The sequence below is a fragment of the Rhamphochromis longiceps genome, linkage group LG13, assembly GCF_057381845.1.
Source record: "Rhamphochromis longiceps isolate RC_006_pf linkage group LG13, R_longiceps_female_GT1.1, whole genome shotgun sequence".
Lineage (NCBI taxonomy): Eukaryota > Metazoa > Chordata > Actinopteri > Cichliformes > Cichlidae > Rhamphochromis > Rhamphochromis longiceps.
In genome coordinates, this window is record NC_140569.1 from 15,302,879 (window position 1) to 15,325,807 (window position 22,929).

General features: G+C 39.3%; 1 protein-coding gene across 3 annotated transcripts in view; it reads left to right on the plus strand.

Annotated features, from left to right (window-relative positions):
• Positions 1-22,929, plus strand: part of LOC146655538 (cGMP-dependent protein kinase 1) — a 100,508-nt gene that overhangs the window by 31,583 nt on the left and 45,996 nt on the right. For all 3 annotated transcript variants that reach the window (XM_085427950.1, XM_085427951.1, XM_085427949.1), the window contains exon 3: positions 7,248-7,361. In XM_085427950.1, coding sequence (XP_085284076.1) covers positions 7,248-7,361 — 114 coding nt within the window. The remainder of the gene's footprint in view (positions 1-7,247; positions 7,362-22,929) is intronic.

Below are 22,929 nucleotides of genomic sequence, written 5' to 3' on the forward strand. Positions count from 1 at the left end.
ACTCCTGTTAGAGGGTTCGTAGGAGCACATTCATGCTGTGTTTTTTTTTTTCTTTTTTTATCTGTGAGGTCTTCGTCACCAGAGTGAGATAAAGTCAGTCTAAAAGATGGGGCACCTTTTTAATTTGAAAAGCAGCCAGAATCCCATCTGATCTTGAGCCAGAGGGAAGTGTGCTCCTAGGTCTGTCCTCATGCCCTGCTATGTGGAGCGCACTGCTGTGTGCATTCAAATGAACAACCATTACCACAGCTACAGAGCCTTAAGGGAAGAAGACATGCTGCGATAAATCGATTGTTGTGCTCAAAGTAAGTTTAAAATGATGATCCAAATGCTGATCTGAGACAAGAAGGTAAGAAAAAAAGGGCTGAAATAAAAAATGTCCAGATTTGCCAGAAGAAAAAAGAAAAATATGCACATAAACACCCCAGACTGAATAAACATGTCCAAGCTGAACTAGTTTAGGGTTTGGAAAGCAGAGTTTTCGTAAACCGATCAAAAGAAAAATTGCACTCTGGATTCAGCCTTCCCTAATTGCACTGGTCGTTCCAAAATTGGCAGCTTCCAAGCCAAACAGGTCCTCTGCTGCAGAGAGTTTCTTTGTAATAAACATAATTAAGAGCGAGACAAAAAGACAACAAGATATCAATTTGCAGGAAGCTGATTAAACTTGTGCCAAACAGAAACAGAGATCTGTTGAAGAAGACGGGCGAAGCACATATTTGCCACTTTTACGCGCTGTGCTGCTCCGATTAATTTCGTTAGCACGTGTAAATGCCAGACCGTATTAAATCAGCTCCCATGTAAACAGCTGACTCGAAGTCAATGGTTTCAGTCGCATAGTTCAAGTAAGAAAAGTCAAGCAAATGTCCAACAGATGTAAAAACAGCAAAATTAATGATAAAAAAAAACTTCTGCGATGTGCAAAGGGACACGAAGAGACATGCATGGAAGGAGGCTGAAAAGCAGACTTGCTGACATCTAACAAGGAAAAAGAGGATATAAATAAAAACACACACACACGGAAACTGGTTAACAAGCTCAAACAGGAAGTTACTGTAACAGAGAGAGAGAGACACAACATAAACATAAATAAATGGAGATGCAGATAAGAAAGCACAGACAACACTCGGGGGAAACCTAATGATAGTTAACTCATTGTCCCCTCATGCCATATTTGATTGCCTTTCCACACAGCACACTGGATCAATGAATGTCAACAAGTATGTTGACATTGTGGAGTACCACATTGATATGATATTGCCAGTCTGGTGGGAGAGTGTATTTGCATGTGGTGTTATTTGATTGAGGTTTGAGTAGCACTTGCATGAGAAAGGTGAATTTCAAGTGTATTTGGAGCTGCTGTGAAAGAGCAGTGTGATAAGACAAGTTTTTACTACGCACAAATGCAGGGAGTTAGCTGGACAGTGTGCTTGTCTGCACACTGGGATGCAAGGGGCCCCTTGGAACGAAAGGTTTCTTAGAATAAATCATTTGTGTATTTCCAATAAATGAATAATTGAATTACTTAATTTTGTAGCAAGTCCCTCACAGCCTCACTTATTGAGCTGTCCAAAATAAACGCTGTGTTTCACTGCTCATCCTTCTCAGGAATTAATTACATGGTTCTTCACAGGAAATTATTAGATTTATCCTTAGTGGAGGTTTTGCTACCTGACGTATGCTTGTCTTTGTCCTTACATGCACTACTCAATAAAAGACGTGCACACAGATTGCCCATATTTGCACTTAATAAAGTTCTGTGTCTTACATCCTTTTATTCAGAGCACTAGTTATCTGTACAGGTGCACCTATTACATCATTTTCTCCCTATACACGTCTGCAGACACTTTCTTTGTTTGCACTCCAGCACAGAGTGTCTTCCCACTGAACTCCATTAGCCTCCTCTACTGCTGATGGATCAAAAACCAGGGGATTTTTCTTCACGTATTGTCGTGTGGCAAGGCTCAATAGATACTTTAAAAGGTGTGTGCGGTTAATAACAGACAGATCCCTCCTTCGCTCAGAGACCAAGATAAGCTGTTTCTATGATAAGATAGAGGTAACAAACACAGTGTTGCCTTTGGTCTTCCCTTACGTTTCTCAAATTCGAAAGACATGGCAGCTGCTGTGAAACTATTAGCAGTTTTCTTCTAAAGTATTCCTCTTCCATTTTCTTATCTCTGACACCCAGGTATAATAAGGGCTTAGGAGTTTTGAGAGGTGACAAGTCATCGTTACCTCAGCACAGTTCACTGATTAGTCTGGCACAGTTTTGTTAAGCTCGGTTGATCCTCAGTGGCTTTATTCCAGACGTAACTCTTACACAGAAACAAGCACATTATTTGTGGTCTTTATAGACTTTGTAGGGCTAGATTGACACTACAAACACTTATTTCAGCCAAATTAAGTTAATAAATGTTTACTGCGAGTTTCTAAGTTCGTGGGATGAAGCCTCAATTCTCCAGGGTTTTTTTTGAAGGTCTTTCAAAGTTTTTCTTCGGCCATTGGCTGCTTTTGCACTCATTTTTAGCCCAGTCCCTATAAGTGACCATTTTCAGAGGAATGTTTTACGTTTTTCAAGCCACTTAACACCGACCTATGACTCATTCAGGCATTAGAAAGGCACTTAAATTGAGGGTAAACTATTGCTGTGATGACGCATAACAGAAAAAAATGTATCTTTATGCATTTTCTTTCCAGTTCTTTAGGTTAATTTAAAAAAATGCCAAATATAGCACAGTATGACTGACATAAACTATTTTTGTACCATTTCTTGAGATATTAGACAAAAACTTGGCATGGTGTGCAGTATGTCCTCAACAAATGTAAGGAAATTGGACAAGTGGAGGACAAAAGAAGCAATGGGAGACCTAAACACTACAGACCTAAAACTCTACAACAAATTAAAAGTAGCTGTATTTCATGTCCTTAAGAAATAGGGGGGAAAAATTGAGTCTGGCTGTCAGTAAGATGTTCTTAAGGAAACAGAGAGAGCAGGATGAGGTTTGCCCAGTTACATAAGAACTGGACTGAAATCAGTGGCAGCAGGTCTGATGGAGTGACAAATCCAAATTTGAACATTTTCAGAAGAAAGGTACAACAGTGAGTGTGTAAAGCATCTGTAAAATGCAATGCTGTATGTCAGCTCTGGGCTGCATTTTGTCAAAAATTATCGAGTTGTGTAGAAAAGTACCATCAGAATTTGGATCTGCCATGCAATACTATCTGGAAATGGCTTCATTTACAAGTATGACAGTGATCCCAAACACACTGCCCCTGCAGTAAGTGCATACCTGGATAGAAAAAACACACAACACTATCAGTCATGGATTGGGGTCAAAGGAGCTTGCAAAGAAAAGCGTCTGGACTTCTTTAAGTTGCTTGAAGATGTTTCACCTCTCATCCAAGAAGCTTCTTCAGTTCTAAGGTCAAATGGTGGGGAGTCCCAGATTTAAACCTAGTGGGAGTGTCCCCCCACAGAGGGACAAAAGGACCCCCTGATGGTGTGAAACTGGGTGTGGGTCCCAATCAGCCAGGGTTTCAGGTGAGCTCTTTGTGAAACCTGGCCCCACCTTATCATGCGAATTCCTGAGGTCAGTCATGGATTGGCTTTCCCAAAGCCCAGGCCTCAGTATTATTGAAGAAGTGTGGGATCATCTTTATTGGGAACAGAATAAATGGCAGCCAACATCGAAAGAAGAGCTCTGAATGTCCTTTAAGAAGCCTTGAGTACTATTCTTGAAGACTTTGTAAGAAATTTCACTTGCCTGTGAAAAACACTTACCTAATGGAATTCAGACTGGTTGAAGAATAAAGGTTGTGATACCAAATACTTTTCTTTCGAGCTTGTTAGAATCGCACAAACTCAGATTTTGCCAGTGTTTGAGTAAATCGCTACAGCTATTTCCTGTTTTCCTACTAAAATATAAAGAAACGAGCAGTGGCTCTAGAGTTTTGCACAGTACTTTAGAAGCAGTCGTTTCTTTCATGTGTGCTAACTGGGGAGCACAGTTATCACTATCACTGTCACTTCACACTCTCACAAAAAGGAGATTCTGGGGTCAAAACAGGTTTTTTATTCTCTCTCTTGGTGCTCCAGTCCAAACACATGCATGCTAGGTTGATTGTGTGTTTCTGTATCTCACCTCTTGCCCATGTCAGCTGGAATAGGCGCCAGCCGCTCCGTGACCCTGAATTTAGATAGGTAGCTAAGGAAATGAGTAGATGTGTGCTGAGAATCAGATTTCAAAAGTCTGGCAGTGAGCAACATTACTTTGACACCATTTGTACAAAACATTTTTAAGCAAATCCAAGCAATTTTTTGATCAGGCAGTCGGCTTAATATCAAAAATTGTGCCTGCTACTCTCTGTGAAATTCACAGTTTATACATTTAGGAAAATGAGAAGTACAGGAAGTAGATCATGAATTCACTCTGAAAAAGAAACTCTGCACATTTGTTTTTCAGTCAGTCTAAGAATCCTCTTATGAATTCTTAAGCTGCTTATAATGAAGCATTGCACTGTTAAAAAATATAAATGTGGCTTTAAAAGCAAGATGTCATTTTTTCCCCCCATTTCGAGCTGTTTCTTCTTTTGAATGGAAAACAAGGAGGGTGCTACTGCAAGCTCTGACTGAAAAAATAAGGCTGTTAAACAGGGACACTGGAAATAGCAGGGGAGCAGGCATTAAGATGGTGACACATTTTAAGAGCTAAAGATTTTCTCTCCGTGTAGTTTCATGCTGGGTGTTAATGGTTAATGTATTGTTAGCCATAGTGAAAATGTGTGCTATAGTACCAATAAGACAGGAATAAGTACAAAATGAAAAAAAGAATGAGCCCTGGAATAATGAGAGGTGTTTTTTGAGGCCTTTTGTCAAATGCGGTCATGGCCCGCTAACAAGATAACGTGTCAAATGGTTATCTTTGTGCTTGCTCTCATCGTCATGCTGTATTTCATCAGTTGCCTAGAGCAGACTTTAGATGTTTTCTCTGGGCTTTTGCTCTGTGAATCAGAGTTATGGTCCTGCTGGAATGCTGAGTTTTTTCAGGAAAACATACATCCTTGATGAGGCTTGTCTAAACACAGAAGCAGGAGCAAACCCCTCCAGTCACAGAGGCACAGAGGCTCTTACAGTGCGAAAGAAAAATGTGTTCACTTATCTGAAGCTGGTAGTTATGTCTCCTGTTGTCTAGAAATCTTTATTTGATACAGTTAAAGCAATAGGGTGCTATTAATTTTCATGATAATGTTAGTTTAAAACATGCATTTGTTTTGTAATATACAGCATTTGGCATTTTGTGTAAGTTACTTCCTGTTTTATTTTAAAATGCATGACAATTCAGTCATTGCTCTGTGCATATATACTCCCCTGCTTCGCTTTTTATCATGTGCAGTTGAATGTTCCAGTTAGCTACAAGTTTATGAGTGTTCTTTGTGAATTAATATATATAGTTTTTTCATATTTTCAGACTTTCTTCAAATGTGGACATACGGTTTTGCACTTTTACCTTCCCCAACAATACTTTTTTAAATTAAGTGGCTAGAAAAATCTGAAGCTCACTGGTGTCACTCGAACTGGTCTCTTAAACAGGACCTACTAAGGAGCTACTGAGTGAAGGGTTGGGTCATGGAGTAATGGTGTAGATCAGAGTGCTGACACTTAAATAATGCTGTTTATACACCATGAAAAATGTCTTGGACATTGGAAATGTAGTGTTCCTGTGTTTTGGACCCAATGTTTTGTGGGGTGTTTTCTTGCCTCTGAATTTTGGTTTATTATTACCATTTTATATTTTGGTTGTACTCTATTAGTTAATGTTTGGAATTCCTGGTTTTTAGGGGTGTCTTTTCTTTTGTATACATAATATGCCTCTATGCTTTGCCTTGTTACTTTTGTATCCTGAGTTTTGTTGTTATTTATGTTTCTTTTTACTCAGAGTTAATCTAGCCTCCTTGTATCTTGTCACCTACTCTTTGTGTAAGTGTTAGGTATAGAAAGTTTCCCTTTTATGTTACTTCCTGTGTTATTTTACCACTCTCTTGTGTCTAGTATTTAGTTTTTCTCCTCCTGTCTTGTTCTTGATTTTTTTCAGCAGTGTCTTGTTACCCTGATGATTCCACTTCCTTTTATTGCCTCATGTGTGTATTAAATAGCCCGACTTTGCTTTTTTCTGAGCGACTCTGTCATTCTTGTGCGAACCTGCAATTTCTCTGTTATTTTGCCTTACAATCTTTGTACTCTTTGAACTCTTTTGTACTACAATTAACCGCCATTATCTTGCCTGTTTTTGAGTCCTTGTGTTTTGGTCTTTTTGTCCTGTGAACTGTGATAGTGAAGTGACTTTGTGGGTCTTTCCATGAAGCCTGTGCCACTCATGTAGAAAAGTATGTGTTCACAGAAAACTACCAAATCCAAATTTTTTTTGCATGCAGCCAGCAAGCATTTTTCTCATTATTACTAAAACAAATCAATGCAAATAGTAGGAAGCAGAGCTACATTTAGCAAACCTTAGTGTAAACAGATCAAAAGGAATTCAGGAAACTGAAATCAATTTTTATTGCAACAGTTTAACCAAACCTCTGCATTTGAAATGAACTTGATAGAATCATGTTCATGGTCAATCTTTAACATGCTGGAGAATGAGACAATAGTGTGATTAGCAGTAACATCATGTTTGTTGATTAATTTCCTTTGCTCTGGCAGAACACTTGTTCACAGAACACAGTACTAAGCAAAACTACAGGATGAGATACAGTATACACCTAAAATTTAATAGAAAAACAGAAAGCTTTGTAGCCAACCATGCAACCATTGTTTAATTAACCATTAATCCTACTAGATGAGAGGTCAGATTTGGACAATGATCATACTAATCCTTACATACAGGATTATTTGTGATTCTGTTAGTGGTGGTAACATAAGCTGACAGGTTTGTAGAGTTTTTTGTTTTTGTTCATCCACAGGCTCTGGCATGAGTCCGGGAGTAGTTTGAGATGCATGCACTGCAAAATAATCATATTTTTTTTCTAGCCGAGTGAGCATTCAGCCTGGTTGCCCCTAAAAAATGTGATAAAAACCCTTAGACATCTATCAGCCACTCCATTTCATCACTGAATCGCTATTTGCAGCACATATTTAATGTAGTATTGGACTTACAGATTTGGGTAGTCAGGCAAGAAAATAAGTGTCAAATTTGAATATCATTGTTACTAATGGTTTATTTCCATTTTTGTGCATGTTTCAGATGGGAAGGTGGAGGTGACGAAGGAGAGCCTGAAGCTCTGCACCATGGGGCCAGGAAAGGTGTTTGGAGAGCTGGCTATTCTGTACAACTGCACCAGGACTGCTACTGTCAAGAGTGAGTCTCCACAGACCACCCGTAAAAACAGCCAAAGTGCTTGAACGTGTCTGTGTTCAGTGTACACCTGTTGCCCAGGTGACAGATAATATCCCGTGTTCTCACACAAATACACGCATCTACACACATCCACTGAAATCTGTTTGCTTGTTCTAGAGGATTAGGGGTCTTTCTGCTTCCAGCTGTCATTCCTCTGTTGAAATATAGACAGGTATCACACTGTCACGATATGAATGAATGTTTGGAACACAGCAACAGCATTGTGCCTTGTTTACAGTGAAATATCAGCAGTGGGTTTTTTTCACAATACTCCAGTGAAGTTTCTTGTGAAGCAGGTGAAGTGAAATGTCAGGGTTTACCGAGCCTGCTCTTTCATGTGTCAAAGCTCCAGCTATGAGGGATGCACAGGGGGTGAGTAGGTGGTCTATCAGACTCGTGATTGAAATTTCAGTTTAAAAGAGTAAAGACTGGTGTCTGAGAGAAGACAGGATAGATGGTTTAATCACATTTGAGAATTAGTGTGTTATAAAAGTGTGTCAGGATGAATTGTGTGTTTAAGTAGGGTAGGAAACAGATTATTATAGATTATTAAAATTTGATTTGAGATCTTGTTATAAGTTGTATTTGAATGATGGACGTAGCCTCTGAGGCTGAAAAATGAACCCATTCCAGGAATTCCTTAAACCTTGATTCTTTCTCATGGCCAGCAGGGGGTGTATCTTCTTGGTACAAAAGGGTAACTTTGGATAGTGCCCAAACTTGATTCTCCCAACAATGTGCAGAGCTGAAGTGAAAAAGTACATTTGAGAAAACAACCCATCTGCTCACTTAGTCTATGACCTCAGTAAACAGTTTCCTAATGAGTTTCTCAGAAACAGTTTAAAGCCTAGACTAAAACAGGCAATAAAGTAGTGTATGCTGTCAGGCATGTTTTCTTAACTTTGACAAGGTGCTACTACATGAGCATGCAGTGTTCTCAGTTTCTGAGTCACTTCTTCACTTCTTACTCATGAGCTGTTCCTATGCACAGTCCTCCAATTTCAGAGGCCCAAAACTAAATCGACTGGCAAGCAGTTTAATGGCCTGGTGAGACCTGTTCCCTGATTATTACAAGACAAATCAAGAAGATAAAAGATTCGGGAGTTTATTCCAAGTGTTGAACTTGTATTTTGTATCTGTCCCCTGGAATTCTTAATTTATATGATATGAGGTCCAATAAGATGTCAATCCAAGTGAAGGAGACTGAAAACCCCAACAAACAACAAATAAGCTTTATCATTTGTCTTACCACTACTCTATCCAGCTGCTCAGATAAGCCTATCACAGTGAGAGAGTAAAATGTTAGGAGTGGCCAAATCAATATAATCTTAAAAAGAATAAATGCACCTGGCAGCACAGTTACACTAAAGTCTAGAATACCCAGAAGACAATTAAAGTGGAGGATCACAGAATTCTTTCTATGGTTAAGGAAATTCGCTCAAAACATTGAGCCAAGTGAAGCATATTCTGGAGCATGGAGGTCTTTTAGTGTCAAAGACTACAACTAAAACATGCACATGAATGGAAATATACAAGGTTTAGAAGAAGACTTTTCCAGAAAACATCTTAAAGAGCCTACATAGTTCTGGAAAAACTTTGGATAGCTGAAACCATTTTTAACTTGTATCAGGCTGATGGGAAGAAAAAAGGAGAGAGAGAAACAACTCCTGATTTAAAGCATATCACGTTTTCTGTCAAAACTGGCGAAGACCATGTTATGTTATGTATGGCTGGTAGTGGAAGCTGATGACTAGCATTTATTGATGATATGACTGAAGTAGCAGGGTAATTTTGAAGTGTACAGGACTATACTCTCTTTTCAGATATAGCTGCAAAACTGATCAGACTTTGCTTCACAGCAGATATGGTTAATGACCCAAGGCACATTCTAAAAGCAACCCAAGAGTTTCTCAAGGCAAAGGAAACAGGCTGATAAAGAGCTTAATTTGTCATGGAATAATAAGGGAACAGGCCTCACTTAGCCATGAAACTGCTTGTCAGTCAATTTTGCAATTACCTTTGAGCCTCTGAAAATACGGGACTATGCATAAAAATGTCTGTAATTCTTAAGCGGTTAACACGACAATTTTATTAAACCCCTTAAATTAAAGCTGAAGGTCTACACTTCAATCAGATCCTGAAAGTTTGATTTAAAAGCCATAATGGTGGAAGCAAAATTACAAGTTTCCAAACGAACCTAACTGTATTTACCGTTTATGGGCCTGGTAGTTAAAGTTAGCGTCCACATAAAGACGGTTTAAATTTAAATAAATAAATGTAAGACAGTGTATAGTTGCTTTATCTAGCAAAAAGGAATATAGTGTATTATTGCTCAGATATGGTAAATCATTTTATTTACCTTGAAAATGCAGTAATTGTAGTAATTGCAGGCTAGCTGATGTTTCCCTGTGCATTTATTTATGAATGAATGAATGAATACAAGGGTTTACTCAGGCTTGTACTTGAGAGTTCAAGTGTGAAGGAAAGAAGGTTGACGATGGTGGCTACTAGGTTGCACGCCCTGTGCTGACCCCTCTTATGTCCCGTGATCCCCTATTTCTAACCAGCCAACCTGATGAAACTCCCAGCTCCTGTTGCTATGGGAACAAGTGCCCATAGCAAGATGAGCCATCTCTTACGGGTTAAAATATTCCCCTTCCTGCTGGCGACAGAGTGTCTGCTTTTTTTCCTTTTGTATATATTCTCTTGCCCACCGGACTGTACTTCCTGCCACGATCTTAAGAGATGTACGTCAGTGCTGCTCAATAAAAACTCACACATGGAACAAATGATGTAATTGTCTACATAGACAGAAGTGTGTTTACAGTCTAACAGGGTCATTGGTACTGTCTCTGAGAGTTGCTGTCTTTGTTTTAATATATGTCGCTACGCATGAATGTAGTGAGGAATTCAGCTGCCACACTGGCTATTAGAGCCGACAGACTCGACTGGAAATCGTGCACCTGCTAGTGCGCATGGAGATCCCGCTTCCAATCAGCAGATTTAATTTCATCATTGCATGGAACCCAGTAGGAGGATAAATCCTTGAAGCAATTTCAGTTTACGTTGCTTGGTCTCCTAAGTCATATGCATGATTAATTACTTCTTAACAGAATTTATCTGAGGAACCTGTTAATGTTGACTCATGGGAGCTCATCCATGAACTGTCTACACCTCTTTCCTTTTACTGTTACTGCTAACTCACAAAATAATGACACCATTGCCAACTGTGATAATGAAGAGATTCCCAGAGTCTGGCACCTATTAAGAATTTCAGAAACAATTAAGAGCCATTAGGTGCAATGATTCGTTTACAGAAAATGTGTGCAATTATGACAGTTCTTTCATCACAGTCAGACTTGTCAAGATAAACCCAAGGATTGCTTAAGATCGCTGACATAATAAATTATTGCACATGTTTTATTCAGGAATTTAGCTGCATTTAGTTTTGCATGAGTTTCCAATAAAACTGACACGTGTTTAAATTTCACTTGAATTTCAATTCGGAATTGAGAATAAAACTTCAAAATACCTTTTGGGCTTTTTTCTTAAGCCTATTTACATACACTCATAGGAGCAAATCAGTAATACTCAGTAAAATCAATGGGACAGGTTTTATTCATTGCCTTTTATTTAAAGAAAAAAATATATAAAAATATGAGGGGAAGTGACGTTAATTGGCAGCCATTTGTGCAGTTATGGATAATTATATGGATCTATTGCTAAATCTGGACAATATTGTAAGCGTATCCAAGTAATAGCATTGTTTATTTTGTTTTTATTGCTGTATGATCATGATTACATATTCCCGGAAGGGCCAATGAGGATATTTCCATCAGTCCTCCTGCATCTTTAGGTGATTTCATTTCTGATCACTCAGTGGCACTCTCACCCACCCCTACAAAAAAATAAAAAATAAAAAATGGATCCTGTAAACTGAGCATTTCAAGTAGCACTTACTCCCAGGCTTTGTAGTGCCCCAATGAACTGCTAAAATCAATATGTTATGTATACTTTCAGGATACAGACACTTATGTGTGGAGCTATGGCCACATTTGGGGTTTGGCTCTGCCAGTCAGGACAAATGAGGTGGGATTTCACATGCAGCCTGAGAGAAAAAATGTTGCCTGAGAATTTTTTTATGAAACAGTCCTCTTGCAATCAACTCTATATCACATTTATATATATATAACAGCAGCTGGGCCAAGGCTGGGCCAAGGCTGGCTGACAAAGAAATAGAGGAAGAAAGGGTTAGGAGTGAGAGAATAGACAGGTGATAAACGCAGGGCAGCAGTGACAGTAAAATGAAGGAACCACTTCAAGGAGGCTAGACAAATTCTCATCTTGTGTCTGCAGACAGGAGAGAGGAATTGGAAAAAAATGTTTATAGCATAACAATGTAAGTGTTTCTTGAAGACAGCATAACAGGACACCATTCACCATGGTTTGGCATAAAACAATTGAGCAAATTGCAGAGCTCAACAGTACAGCACTGAAAAGAAGAGGAGGCAAACTCAGGAGGAAAATTGTTATGATTCTCAGATAAATGAAAATGCGTAATTAATCTGTAATATTCAAAACTGGATGCCTGAAAACGATGTCAAAATATTTTGATAATAAGACTGCAACAAAAAGCTATGCTTAGTATTGATTAATATGTCTCAATCTTTCTCAACTGATTGCAGAGTTCAAGGTGACATCGAATGTTTTGCTGTTTGCAACCCCAAAAATTCAGTTTACGATGATATGAAACAAAAAAAAGCTTCAGATTTTCACAGGAGTTTTTACATTCTGTTTAGCATGATTTCAGGAATAGCTTAGTTAAAGTTTATTTGTTGTGTTGTTGATTTTCAGTAGAAAAAAAAGCCAAAAGTGCTCTATATTCAGGCTCTAAAAGACTATTGGGAATCTTGAAATTGATTCAGACCAGTCATCTGAAAGAGTGAGGTCACTACTAACATAATCAGTGTGACTGATTATCTGTATGCTCCATCTTAATGACACTGGTGGAAAAGGCCGTATCAGACGTCATCTCAAAGACTCAGCTGTGCTCTCCACTTACAGTTATAACGCACATGAATGCTTTTGCATAACACTGGATAATATCATTCTTTTCAAATAACAGTTATATAATAACTAATTTTGAGAAGTATCAGGGTGCATAAATCATTTAAAGGGTGCAGAACAATGCATGTGTGCAAGGAACGATACGTACAGTGGTGCGTATTTGCCGCCATAGTATATGTCTTTCTAAAATACCTCATGCAAATATAATTAATATAAATATTAAATATAAATAATATCTCAAACATGGCACTGCCATTTTTACATTGGCTCTGCCTTCCTTTTTGCTTCTTCTTAATGTTTGAGAAATAATAATTTAAAGATACAACTAAATAAATTCCATCAATCCATCTTCTTACACTTATCCGGGCCCGGGACGCGGGGGCAGCAGCCTAAGCAGAGAAGCCCAGACCTCCCTCTCCCCAGCCACCTCCTCCAGCTTGTCCTGGGGGAACACCAAGGCGTTCCCAGGCCAGCCGAGAGATATAATTTCTTCAGCGTGTCCTGGGTCTGCCCCGGGGCCTCCTCCCAGTGGGACATGCCCTCACCCAGGAGGCGCCCAGGAGGCAGCACCAATCCGTCTGTCGATCTCTCGCTTCCTTCTTCCGTCACTCATGAACAAGACCCCAAGATACTTAACCTCCCCCACTTGGGGCAAAACCTTGTCCTCGACCCGGAGTGGGCACACCACCCTTTTTCAGCTGAGGACCATGGCCTCACATTTGGAGGTGCTGATTCTCATTTCCACTGCTTCACACTCTGCTGCGAGCCATTCCGGTGAGAGCTGGAGGCCATCGCCTGATTAAGCCAACAGAACCACATCATCCATGAAAAGGAGAGATGAAATTCTGAGACCACTGACGTGAAAGCCTTCTGTCACTTGGCTGTGCCTAGAAATTCTGTACATAAAAATTATGAACAGAATCTGGGACAAAGGGCACTCCTGGCAAAGCCCATCACCCACGAGGAACAAGTCCAACTTATTGCTTTTGACTAGGGCTGGGCCATATCATAATGTTGGGCAACGATAAGAAAATGAAATATCGCGATAGAACATGGGTAAAACGCGCATGCGCAGTGCCTTTGTTTTCATACGCACATGGTGGAAAAAGCGTGCCAGCGACAGAGAATGAGAAGAGAGAAAGCGGATCGTTGAATGAAACAGATGAACCAGAATTGGTTTGTAAAAATGCTTTAGTGGTGTGGAACTGGTTTAGCTTTCGTCCGTCAGATACACAACAAAGCACTATTTTTGGTAGCGCATGCTAGCGGGCCATCGTTATTACCGTGTTTATTGGAAAATATGGCACACTTAAAATCAATCCTTTGATTTTTCTGAAAATCGACAGTGCCCCTTATAATCCCGTGTGCCTTATGTATGAATTCTGGTTATGTTTTCTGACCTTGAAATGATTTTATGTGGTACACAGCGCTCGAAAATCTGTCAAATGTTTTAGTACGACTTTGCTAAGCTACGAACCTGCACCGCTTGATGGATTGTCAGAGCATTACGGCTACCATAGTCAGGAGCCTCGCGGAGTGATATGTACTGTGCTTCAGCATAGTATTACAGTATTGTGTGTGTGTATATGTCATGGTCCGTGATTTTCCCGGGTCGCCTTTTGTTGTTATAATAAAGTGTCATTTTCTGCGTTTGGATCCTTTTGTGCGCGCGCGCCGCGGCGCATGACAGTATAACCTCTTTTTACGTTTTGTGGATATTATACATGGTTATGCTGAGGATATGTCGGCCAATTTCCGCTGGAAACGCGTTGTGGTTAAACTGTCAGCAAGGAATTTGCATTTGCACTGTTAAATCTTTATATAACTTTAATGCACATAAAAAACTGTTTAAGTGAAAATACGTTGATGTTTTTTTTTTTGCACTAATAAAGTTGTGGAGTTGTAAAGTATTTTGTCTAGTGTCAATTATATCGTCAGTTATATCGTTATCGCAAATTTTCAAATGTATATCGTGATAAATATTTTTGGTCATATTGCCCTGCTCTACTTTCGGCAAGCTCTTGCAACTGTTGTATAAGGATCGAATGGCCCGTAGCAATGGGCCAAACACCCGATTGGGGCCCGGAGCACCTCCTACAGGACACTCCGAGGGATACGGTCAAATGCCTTCTCCAATTCCACAAAACACATGTGGACTGTTGAGCAAACTCCCATACACCCTCAAGTATCCTTGAGAGGGTAAAGAGCTGGTCCAGTATTTCATGACCAGGACAAAATCTGCATTGTTCCTCCTTTATCTGAGGTTCGACTAACGGACGAACTGTCTTTTCCAACACCTTGGCATAGACTTTCCCAGTGAGGCTGAACTAAATAAATTTAAAGACTAAATATATAGGCCTCATGTTTGCCATCAAGCGGGTAACTGTACACAGCAAATTCAAAAGTGTTAAATTTTTTGGCGTTAATAGTCTCCTTGCAAAAGTAGAGTTAATTTTACTCTAAGTAGAGTCACATTCTTTTAATGTAACTCTGAGGTGTAAAATGATAGTAGTTAAAATCGAGTGTTAAAAATGAGTGTTTCTCTGTCAAATCTGGAGGTGTTAAAATGGAAACATTAACTCTTGACCTCTTAACTCTGAACTCCTAGAGGGGCTATGACACCAACAGAGTAAATTCGCAGACTCCGCCCTCAGCACGGCTCCAATCGAAGCTGAAGTGAAGCCGTTTCAGAACATTTACTCTACATATTTGAGTTGTTTGCCATGCTTGGTAAGTCATTTTTTCAAAGATTGTTTCAATTGTTATTAGCTTTTACTTCTGTGGCTCTTTGGAGTTGAGACAAAGCTGTGTGAAAGGCATTAGCCATGTTGCTCGCTGATAGCATAATATTCTGTTTTAGCTAGCTGAAAGGTATTGTTTGCGGGCAAATACCACAGCCTTGAAAAAAAGCTTGCATGTGAATTTTCAGTCAAATCTTTGGTCAAATACACCTAAAACAATGTCTAGAATGTGAAATGTTGGTATAATGAAAACGATCGCCCATAAAAAAAAAAAAAACGAGCAAACAGCAGTAGCAGATGTCCTGACTGGATTCTACGTTAGCATAGATCCCTCCAGAGTTTTGTGCACACGGTTTAGGTAAAAATTAAAAAGGTTGAGGTTTTACATTTAGTTCAGTATTACCTGTTGCCTGTGTCCTTGTCTTTTGGGAAAATACTTTACACAAGTAATGGCTCAAAGAGGATTCCTTTTTTTTTTTTACTGTGCTGCAATTGTTTACTGGATTATTTGTGCCATTAATTAGTCTCAACTAATTTTTATTCGATCTCCGCACAGGATATGCTTGTGAAGATGGAATATGGGGGAGAGCAGAAGTGCGTTGAAGTTCCACAAAGTGATGAATGAAGGACATGCATATTGTATTGAAGAAATAAGTGTTGAGAATGCTGTTATTTGCATTTACCATGTCAGACCTTTTTGATAAACAAAATTCTAATGAAAGTGAGAACATGTATACTGTTACGTCTTTCAGAAAATGTTTTGAAATTGTGGTGCACAGTTCAGAATAAATGTTTTTCAAAAACCATTGCATGTTTTTAGTAAATGTTTATTTCCAAAAGAAATTTCTAGAAGTTCAGAACAGTAAAATTCCCGCTTTTTAGAATGAATTAGAAGATAACTCTTACGTAGTTAAACTAAAATACTCTTTGAGAGTTAATATATAAACTCTTAACACCAAGTGTTAAATTATCAACTCCAGACAGATTTGGTGTTTAACACTAAATCAGAGTTAACGTACCAACTCTCCAAAAAGAGTTAAATTAACACTCTCTGGTGTGGACCCATATAGACACTTTAATAGTGTTGAAATCAAATCCGACAGTGTTAATTTGGACATGCTGGATTTGCTGTGTACCCCAGTGGATACTTTCACAGTTACAAGACAGTACTTTAATGTTTAAACTAATGCTTAGAAAATTTAAAAACAAACAGAGTAATGTGACTGTATATATATCCACAATAACAGAGTAACTAGCAGTACTGGTGTGCGGATCGATATTGAAATATTGATTCTTCCGATACCAGTAATTTATGTTCTAGAATTGACTCTCATATTAAAATATAGATATTTTAGTACTTTGGGGTAAATTTGTAGTTTTTCATTAACAGAAACACCGTGGAAAGAAACTATATCATTCGGATCGTCTAAATTGGAAGGAACTACTTCCTCTTACGCCTTTCACATTCATATGCGAAATATAAATGTATAAATGTGTCACAGCCCCTGGCATGCGCACTCACAACAATGGCTGAGTGTGAACGGAGTCATGTGAGTCATATGACGGTTTTTTTTAAATTTCTACATGATAATTCTACATTATTAAGCAATATGAACAAGTAGTCTGATGTCCTGTAATCATTATGAAGCTATATTATTACGATTACATAATACAATTATATACAAATACAATGAAACATTAAGTTTTTGTACAGAGTATCGCTATCGGATCAATATCGTCAATACCACTCTGAATTTTACTTGGTATCGGATCGGAAAGGAAATCAGTGGTGTCGCACATCACTAACTAGCAGCCATGATAAAGTGTCAGAGCTTTGGCCCGATACATAAAGGGGCCAAGCTATCCCTGCCCCCGATAAAGGGGCAGGGATAGCTCAGTAGGTAAAGTGGTCGCCCCATGATCGGAAGGTCGGCGGTTCGAATCCACTTAACGGCTACCCTGAGGTACCCCTGAGCAAGGTACCGTCCCTACACACTGCTCCCCGGGCGCCTGCTTAGTGGGCTGCCCACTGCTTCACTGAGTGAATGGGTCAAATGCAGAGAAAAACAAGTAATTTCCCCATGGGGATCAATAAAGTATCCATTATTATTATTATTATTACATCTACATGGTGAACTACATATTAAAATAGGCGTGCAAAAAGTTAAAAATAGACATTCATAAGAAAGAGGATACACTTTTGAAATACTCAACTGCTACCGCTTCAAGTGCTTGTAGTTTAAGCTCTAATTTGAAACAGAGCATGGACATCAGTAACTCCGGGCAGAGTTGTAGCCTGACATTTTTTATAGAGGTGACCAGGCTGAGACATCACTACCTTCGGGGATGACACATGAAATGGATGTGTTGTTATTTTTTTTTCTTTCTGTCTGACAAACCCCTCTAGGTAAAATTGCTGTCTTTTGGTGACTCAATCCTGTCGTTTCAATTGAATTAAACAGCAAGGAGCTTTATATTGTAAGTTAAAGAGCTGCAATATTAGAGCGAAAACCCCAACGATAAGACAATCCCTTATGAGCAAGCACTTAGCTAAACTGTCTTTGAAGAGGAAGAGACCTTAGTTATTATGTGCTTATGTAGGCGTGACTGACATTTAATGTACTGATGTTGGCTATAGTTATTTAAATACTATATTAAGTGCTGTTAAAATGTGCCCAAGCAGGGGCAGATCCAAAAGGGGGGCACAGGGGGGTATCAACCCTATAGAAATATAATTGTCCCTCCTGCCCACCAGGCAGAGTACCTTTAGACTTAAAACCTGAGTATTTTATTCTGGTTTAATTTATTCATACTTTAAGTATTCCAACGTTATTCCTTTGCTCATCTATATTTTACAAACACCATTACAAGAAAATCCAGCCACTTTAAAATAAGACTGCTTATTATCATTTCAAAAGAACACATAATGAAGACTTATACTGAAAGGCTCATCTGAAGCAGCTGTGGCATTAGAGTAAAAGGATTAATAACCACTGATGCACTCTGCCTTTCTAATGTATAAATGTATTACATGCATATGTGTAGATTATATGCCGGGCTTTAGATATTCATCTCAAAGTGACATTTCTTTTCACTTAATCTTCATTAGCTGATTTTTTCCTCTTCCCGGCTAATGTGGATATGAAAAAATAAAAATAAAAGCACAAATCATAATATGATAAAAGATTTTCATTCCTCATGAATGACAGCCAAGCCTGAATCTGTCCTTTAAGATTAAAGGCTCAGTTTTCACATGTCTGTGTGTTGGGTTTGTGGGTCTTTGATTGTTTTTTTTCTCACCAATAACTTCTGAATGTAGAACTCCAGTGATCTTACTGCTAGGTGTTTAAGCCTGTTTACATGTCCTTGATCATTTTATTTTTCAGCAACAAGTGGATGAATTATACTCTGTGGGGTTCATCTCTGTGTGCAGACCTTCTGAAAGCCACTTTAAACACATAAAAAAGCACAGAGTTGCCTAACAGTGTACTCAGTGGTGTTCAAATTCTAGTGTGCATTTTTACAGGTGCTGTGTTAGAGGTCAAACTGTCTGCACACAATACAGACGAAACAAGACAGTCAGCAGGGGATTAATAATTAGCGATTTTTGTACCCGTTTTATGTGTAGTGCTAAAAACAGCACATGATAATGGAATTACATATAAAATATTAGGGGGCAATTTTCTAGAGACTTCTGAGAATCTTGTGAAAGAGTGATAGCTTAGCTGTATAACAGCCCTTCCTTCCGCCTCGAGTGAGCAAACAGTTGTCCTTCTAATCAGTCTGCATGTGAGTGTGTGTGTTTATTAGACTGTGCCTGCACAGTCTCAGGAATCACCCTCTCCAAGGTGAGTGATTCTTGTTTTGGCAGAATGAGATAGCTTACAGTGTGTGAGTATTTTGACTTCTTCTGTAATTGTTTCCTGTGTTTTTCGTCTCATATTTCCACACCATTTCTTTTTGTGCACCACAGAGAAATACCAACAATGCTTTCGCTGCATTTAAACATTTCCCACATGGCACGGAATATTAAGCGTGGCATCACTTGTTTTCATTTCGTCTTTATTCAGTGTGTTTTCGTTGTGATTAAAATCAACTGGAGGCAGGATTTAAAAGCACCCGTGCAACAGAAATCGTTACTGGTGTGCATTTTGAGAGCAAGAGTGAGAGTGCTTTCATGTATGGTAATTTTTCTATAAGTCCTGTTTAATTCTAAAACACTGACACAGCTGTGATCAGTCGACTCGGCAAGTATGTTTGCATGCTAATACAAAGATTATGTTGGACCAAGTGTTAGCGTTGGCTTTTCAATAATTCTTACAAATGTTAACAGCATTAGCCATATTTGGCATCTAAGTGAATAGCTTTGTCTTTCTGGGGATATATTACAAGCATAGTCATTAGTTTTTAGAAGTAGTAGCACATAGCTTCTCTCTTATTCCCTTTCCCAAATGTTTATAAGGCAGATGTAAGTGCTACTCTGTTCTCCGTAGTGAGCTAGACAGGTTTCGATGCAGGACAAACTATAACCTCATTCATCTGTGCGGATGTTTAGACACAGCTAGCTGTTATAGTCTTTGCTATCGAGGCTGCCTATTTTTAGTAGTTGCTTGTATCTAGTAACCAGTGAGGTTATGATTCTGTTGTGTGAGATAAAGAAACACAGTTAACTGAGAGGGCTAAGTGTTTGGTTTTTTTTCTCTTAAAATGTTTGTCTTATGTAGCCATGATTTTAAATTTGACATATCATTATGGTTTAAATATAATTTCCAAATATGATAATAGATTAGTTGCAATAAAGCTCAGAAGATGCAAGAAGCAGAGGAAGTGAACGTGGATGAGTTTAAATACCTGGGTCAAAACATCCAAAGCAACAGTGTGCAAGAGAGGTGAAGAAGAGAGTGCGGGCAGGGTGGAGATGAGTGTCGGGGGCAGTTTGTGACAGAAGGGTCACAGCGTGAGTGAAAAGGAAGATGTTGGTGAGACCTGCCTATGATGTGTGGTTTGGGGAGGTTGGCAATAACAAAAAGGCAGGAGGCAGAGCTGAAGTTTCTTTGATTTTCATTGGGATGGACAAAATTACACATGAGTGTGGCATCAGAGGGACCACTCAGGTTGAGGAGTTTGGAGCCAGAATTAAAAAGACACAAGATTGAGATGGTTTGGATGTTGAAGGAGGGATAGTGGATATATTTGTTAAAGGAAGTTGAAGATGGAGCTGCCAGGCAGGAGGAAATGATGAAGACGTTAATGGGGTTTGTGGATTTATTGCAGGAGGACAGGCATCCTCTGCATGTTTATGTGGTGGCACGCATTAGGAAACTAAACATGAAGCTTTAATCACTTCCAGCTTCACACTTTTATCCGTGGCCTCTGCTTCAACAACTTTTCATGATAAAAGTTTGAAATAATCCTTTCTCTTATGCTGGGCCTTGGTGCAACCCCTCCATTTATCCACTGTCTGAAACAAGCTGTTTTAGCTTCTCCCCCTTTAAGGACACATTTCCCTTTGAGGCAACTTTCTGAAATTGAAGGTTTGAACAGCATGTGGGATGGGTTGCATTGCTCATAGCCATAGCTGGTTCATATGTGCATCAAACAGAACTGAGAGTAGAAAAAAAATTTGGAAGAGAGTGTTTAAAGTGTTTAGTATAAAAATTCAGCTTTTGGCTCCCAGGGATTGAGCATATATAAGCTGACCTCAGTATTTCGGGCTTTGGTTATGTTTAATATAAGCACACACAATATATACACTACACCTCAGCAAGGTTAGGCGATGTTGAGACGCATAATGTGCAGAGGTCACCGACTTTCTGCAGAGTCAATTGCTACAGACCTCCAAACTTCATGTGGCCTTCAGATTTGCTCAAGAACAGTTCATATAGAGCTTTATGGAATAGGTTTCCATGGCTGAGCCGCTGTATCCAAGCCTTACATCATCAAGTGCAATGCAGAGCGTAAAGCATGCCGCCACTGGACTCTGGAGCAGACGTGATGGCAACCTGATGGAGAAGTCGACACTGTGACAAGTGTAAAGTTTGGTGGAGGTAGGGTTATAGTGTAAGCTTGTTCTTTAGGACTTGGGCAGGGCCCTTAGTTGCAGTGAAAGGAACTCTTAGTGCTTCAGCATACCAAGACATTTTGGACAATTTCATGCTCCTAACTTTGTGGGAACAGTTTGGGGATGGCCCCTTCCTGTTCCAGCATGACTCTGCACCGCTGCACAAAGCAATGTCCATAAAGACATGGATGAACGAATTTGGTGTGGGAAAAATTGACTGGCCTGCACAGTCCTGGCCTCAACCTGAGAAAATAACTTTGGGATGAGTTAGAGTGGAAACTGCAAGCCAGGCCTTTTCATCCAACATCAGTGTTTGACCTCACAAATGCACTTGTAGAAGAACACTGAAAAACCCCATAGACACACTCCTAAACCCTGTGGAAAGCCTTCGCAGAAGAGTTGAAGCTGTTTTAACTACAAAGGGTCAGCCAACATCTTATTAAACCCTATGACTTAAGAACGCAGTGTCAGTCAAGTTCAAAAGACGATTGAATACTTTTGGCAATATAATGTATTTGACGGAACATGAGGATACTGTTGAATTAGTTAAATATGACCTGTTATCTTGTTTTGAAGAGGCTCTTGGGATTTTTTTAAAAATAGATTGTGATGTAAAGTTTGTTAAAATATGTTGCTCCACATTGTTTTCTGAGGCAGAGTGTCGCTTTGAGGTTATGTATCCTATAGTGCACCGAAATATGGGGTAAAATATGGACCTGGTCCACTGCCAAGTTATTTCACACTTTAGTATTTGAAATTGGAAAGTGAGGAGAGACACACATTTGCTGAAGATGCTACACGCTGCGTTGAATACAGAGGTGACCTCAGAGAGCAATAGAAGTATGTTTATATGCATTCAATCTATAACATGAAGAATTGCTACACCTCTTAAGAGGAACAACAAACGGGGAGGGTGTTGAGCCTGAGCACCATCATTAGGCATGGCTGGAAAGAGAAGGATGGATAACAAGGGTCCTTTGAATCAGGACAGCAAGTGAGCACGTTCTTAACAAGGAACGCAGAAGTGCCATCTATTGTGCTGCTGTTTTTCCTGTCTTCTGTGCTTCAGAGTACTAATTAAAGGTGCATCCATTGACAAAGGCATATAAATCAAAATAAAAACGTGAAATGTAAAAAGAAATGGTAAATGACCGGTATAATTTATGCAGGCATGTGGAAAGCAATTAGACAGGCAGAAAAACGTAACACAAATAATTGTGACTGGCAATTAATAATGAAATGAAAGGGGGTAAGACTGACATGTTCATAATAACGTCAAGCAAATTATTTTTTCTGTAAAAGTTAAGGCGCTATCATCTCATGGCAATGTATGCAGGCCACACTGTGCTGGGATAAAGCATTTCATTGGATAAATGAAAGAAAAGGAAGAAATGGGGACACTGAGAAGAAGATGGAAAGAATGGCTTTGGCAGATAAAATTCCTGTGGGACTGTGTGGGGAAAAATCTTCTCTGTTTCCATGGCTGCCATGGTAACACTGTTGCCAGAGTGCAGCAAGAAACGTGATGGTGAAATGGTGAGGCTGGCTGGGAAGTCCCCGCCTACCTGTTTGAGATCACAGTTGCTGCGATGGGCGCTGTGTGCAGTTTTACCCTGACGTCTGTATCCAAAACTTGACAGCGTGACTTCTTTCAGTTGAA